General features: G+C 36.0%; 1 protein-coding gene across 1 annotated transcript; it reads left to right on the top strand.

The window, feature by feature from the left end:
- Positions 1-2,950: 2,950 nt before the first annotated feature.
- Positions 2,951-4,389, top strand: LOC127088249 (AT-hook motif nuclear-localized protein 17). The gene has a single exon (XM_051029165.1). It carries the CDS (start codon positions 3,340-3,342, stop codon positions 4,183-4,185), a length of 846 nt encoding a protein of 281 aa, XP_050885122.1. The 5' UTR covers positions 2,951-3,339; the 3' UTR covers positions 4,186-4,389.
- The last annotated feature ends 258 nt before the right edge of the window (positions 4,390-4,647 follow it).

The following is a 4,647-nucleotide window of genomic DNA, read 5'->3' as shown; positions in this document are numbered from 1 at the left end:
AGAACCATGAGAGATACTTATCTTCTTGGGGTAAATGCAGGTATAATGTGTGCATCTTTTTCTCTATCTTTTCCCTATTTAACTTAGTGGTCTGAAGATATTGATGCGCGTCCCCTAGAAAATCGGCTATAGAGAGTCCGAGTCAGACCGCCCAATGTTTAGTTTATCTTCGAAATAATGCGAGTCTTCGTTTTCCATTGGCGTTATCCTTGTTTCTTTTCGATCGATATTATATATCATTTTTTGGTCTATCGTATGTGTGTGCGACTGTCTGAAGGGTATGACCATGCAACCGACATATTTATAGTTGGATTATACGATCATGCACTATATTTTCTCTCTATCAGGTTTAGACATATATGTCTGGTCGTACCTAGAGTAAATGCTCATAACTAGCGACGACATACGACCAACTAAGTTGCTTATCCACTTACTTAATATAACATCAAAGACCCATCCCACGTGTTTCACTTCAGAAATGAAGTAAATGTCTAAGAGTATCTCGAATGTGTCGATGGTAACTGCATATTTTTCTTTGAGATTACCTATTTCTTTGTTGCGATTGTGTTGGTATTGACGTTCTATTGAAGGCATACTATAACAGATTCAAAGCCGAGCATTTATGTAGAGAAGTAGCAAAGAGATTTTCATTAGCTCGAAGCCATCTAATCAATATGTTCTTTATCTCAAAATGGAGCATGAATCCTATCTTTATAGATATGGTTGGATTACTAACAAGTTGAACAACTTCGGGATCACGCCCATGATTGATCTAACTTCTTCTTCACGCTCGTCAAGGTCGAATATATTGATTCACTCCAGACCTTTGTCCTCCTTACACTTTTTTCCTCTCCATGGTTGATATGTTATTTCACAAGAGGTCTCCATCACCACCTAGACTCAAATCTAGCATGTCGGTGTAAAAGTCTTTCATGAACATCAGTCGCCTACGAAGACTCCTGCTACCGTGTGATCCGCTACTATGGGAATTATACCAACGAAAACTCCGAGTAATGTCAGTGTAAATTACCTTCTCACGATCTTGAAATCCTAGCATCTACATGTCTTTACTCTGTGTTCTAGTGTCAGTCGTTGCTTGGATGAGGTTATCTGATGACGAGTCTTCGTCAGACATTGCTTTCGTACGGATATTTTCGACGATAGAGAATTGAGGTGATGTAAGATTGGAGAATTCGACAAAGTTCTTAGGTACGATGCATAAGGTTCATCTCTCCACCTCAGGGTTGTGATAGAGATCTGGCTTTGGATAGAGAATGATCTATTTATGGAGTTTGATCGTGGAATTTCGCAGGAATTCGATGTCGACTCCCGCACACAATGCTATTATTCTGTATTAGAATCATAATTATAATAGTTGATGACATAAGACTCTCGAATTAGTGATGTCAATCTCCGATATGGTGACGCATATGGACCTCTTAAGTTAGCACTGAAGCGCCTAAGTGAGTTAGAGAATCTAAGATGAGTATATTGAAAAATAGATATCAGCAAAATATACCTTAAATCTCATGTGCGTTGACTATATACGTTAAACCATCTTAATTCAACTATGCATGATTGAACCCCTGCGTTTAGCCTTAGGCCGAACTAGAAAACACATATCTGTACTATATACTATTAGTACTTTTTTAAATCAATCAAATTGATTTATTAAATAAATACAAATAAATTATATATGTATATATATATATATATATATATATATATATATATATATATATATATATATATATATTTAAAAGATTGTTTTTTTTTTAAATATTAGTACATATTCTAATTCTCACTAAGAAAGTAAATGAGCATTATGAAACTAATGTAAATTTTTTTAATAAGAGATTTATGTAACACAATCAAACGATCCAGATATATTTATAAATTAACCGTGTTTGCATACTTAGTTAATGACGTTGTCAAGTTGCATTCATTCTTCTACTTATCCCTTCACAAAGTCACATTGAAAATGTCATTATTATTACAAGAATATGAAAACCAACAATTTCAACTTTGATAATCCGAATTCAAATAATACAAAGTTGAAGTATATCGTGATTGCGTAAAAGTAGAAAACTTACATTTATTTATGTAACACAATCAAACGATCCAGATATATTTATAAATTAACCGTGTTTGGATACTTAGTTAATGACGCTGTCAAGTTGTATTCATTCTTCTACTTATCGCTTCACAAAGTCACATTGAAAATGCCATTATTATTACAAGAATATGAAAACCAACAATTTCAACTTTGGTTTGTTGGAGCATTTGGAATGCGAGAAATATTTTGGTTTTTAAACATTCCATTTGGAATGTGGTAGAGATTTTATTGATTATTAAATCTGTTGGGTGAGATTGGATTTCTATTTTGTCTAAGGGGAGTATAAATATTAATAGAGAATTATGGTTTGATAATCCTGCAAGTTTCATTGGATTGTAACTTTTCCCTTTGTATTGGGTTGCACCCCTTGTGCGTATTAATACAAGTGCATATAAAAAAAAAAAAAAAACTTTGATAACCCGAATTCAAATAATACAAAGTTGAAATATATCGTGATTATTTCCATTAGGTAAACACAATCATAAAACCAATGACCATTTGACATAAAACAAAATGATAGTAATGGTCTAAATTTTCAACCTCGAAAGGTAAAACAAAGAATGTCAGCTAGTAGTGTAGGAAACAATGAGGAAGTTCAACATGTCAAAACAGAACAAAACGACCCGACCAAAATATTTGAATTCATTACTTATTGGTAGAATTGTCGCACTGTGAAAAGAACCATCCATCCCCCATAACCCAAATCCAAACCCATCCAATATGTCCTTATCAATTTAGCCACCAATTTTCTACTCCTCAACAGACATGAAAAAAAAAAAAGAGGCGGTGGAAGATTTATGATTTATCCAACCAATAATACCCAATTTGTAAGAAAGAAGTTCAACCCATATATATCCATCTTTATATTCATGTAACTGTGGGCCCATGGACCCACTTTGTTACCAGCGGCGCCATTAGTCTTCAACCTCACCCACCACTTTCTCTTTCTCTTACCATTTCCCTTTTTCCAATAAAATATTATATAATAAATATTGTACATTCCAATTTTATAAACCAAATCCAAACACCTCTTCACACTCTTTGCCTCATCTCACCAGAACACTAGTTTCTCTCCTCTCTATCCTTCTCAAACTCTCTTCCTCCTCTATTTTATTATTTTCTTTGTCTATTTTATTTCAACTACTGCAATATATTATCCATTTAAATCCAAACTCTTGGGATCAGTAAACATAAAAAATTCATTTTCATTTGTTTAACAAACAATGAAAGGAGAATACGTAGATCAACATTCTAAGCTTCACCAGTCACAGTTACAGTTACAGTCACAAACACAAAACAATCCATTTCTTCCTTTCCAGCTCTCTCATCATGAATGTCAAACAGTCGGTGAAGACGATAATCGTTCTGGCGGTGGCGCAGCCGCTCAGAAACCGAACTCTTCTGGCGATGGAGCTACCATTGAGGTTGTCAGGCGGCCTAGGGGACGTCCGCCTGGATCCAAAAACAGGCCTAAACCGCCTGTTATTATAACACGCGATCCTGAACCTGCTATGAGTCCTTTTATTCTGGAAGTTTCTGCAGGAAACGACGTCGTTCAAGCGGTTGCTGAGTTTAGTCATCGTAGGAATATCGGCTTATGCGTTTTAACCGGTTCAGGAGCTGTTGCTAATGTTACTCTTCGTCAACCGTCAACTACGCCGGGAACCACCGTTACTTTTCACGGCCGTTTTGATATTCTATCCTTAACCGCTACTTTTCTTCCTCAATCATCCGGTGGTTCTCCAACGGTTCCTAACGGCTTCTCCATCTCGCTCGCCGGTCCGCAGGGTCAGATCGTCGGAGGAATTGTTGCTGGAAACTTGATAGCTGCGGGAACCGTGTTTGTGATTGCTGCTTCGTTTAATAATCCATCTTATCATAGGTTGCCTCCGGAAGAAGAAGGCGGAAACTCGGTGTCAGGCGGCGATGGAATTTCTCCACCTGTTTCCGGTGCGGTGGATAGCGGTCAAGGTCAAGGCGGCGAGTCGTGCGGGATGTCTATGTACAGCTGTCACTTGCCACCGTCAGATGTGATTTGGACTCCATCGGCAAGACCACCACCTTACTGATAATGAATCACATTTTCATTTTCTTGCTTAAAAAAACTTGTTGCGAAATCATGCTACTCTATTTCTATATTCTGGTTGTTTTATTTTAATTATTAATGTTATTTCTGTTTAATTATTACTATTAGGTTTAAGATACTAGTTTAGAGTAGTTTATGTAGCTTAGCTAGGTTGGTTCATTTTCAATGATATCATCATTTAAATTCATTGATCATGTATTGCTTGAGTTTATATTCTCTATTAATTAATGTATTTTTTTAGGAAGAAAAGGAAAAACTCAAAAACGGGGAAATGGTAGTTATGCTTTCTATGTCAACATTTAGAATAGGCCTTTATTTGTATTTTCCTGAAGATGAATTAGTAACTGATATGAATTGGTCTAGGAAAGTGTTTGAAGAAAGATGATCAAGTGTGGGAATATGGGTAGAGTGTGCAGTAGTGGTAGCTAGTATCTGTACATGTGAT

This window comes from Lathyrus oleraceus, chromosome 5, assembly GCF_024323335.1.
Source record: "Lathyrus oleraceus cultivar Zhongwan6 chromosome 5, CAAS_Psat_ZW6_1.0, whole genome shotgun sequence".
In the NCBI taxonomy this organism is placed as follows: Eukaryota; Viridiplantae; Streptophyta; class Magnoliopsida; order Fabales; family Fabaceae; genus Lathyrus; species Lathyrus oleraceus.
This window is presented reverse-complemented; position numbering and strand designations above follow the sequence as displayed.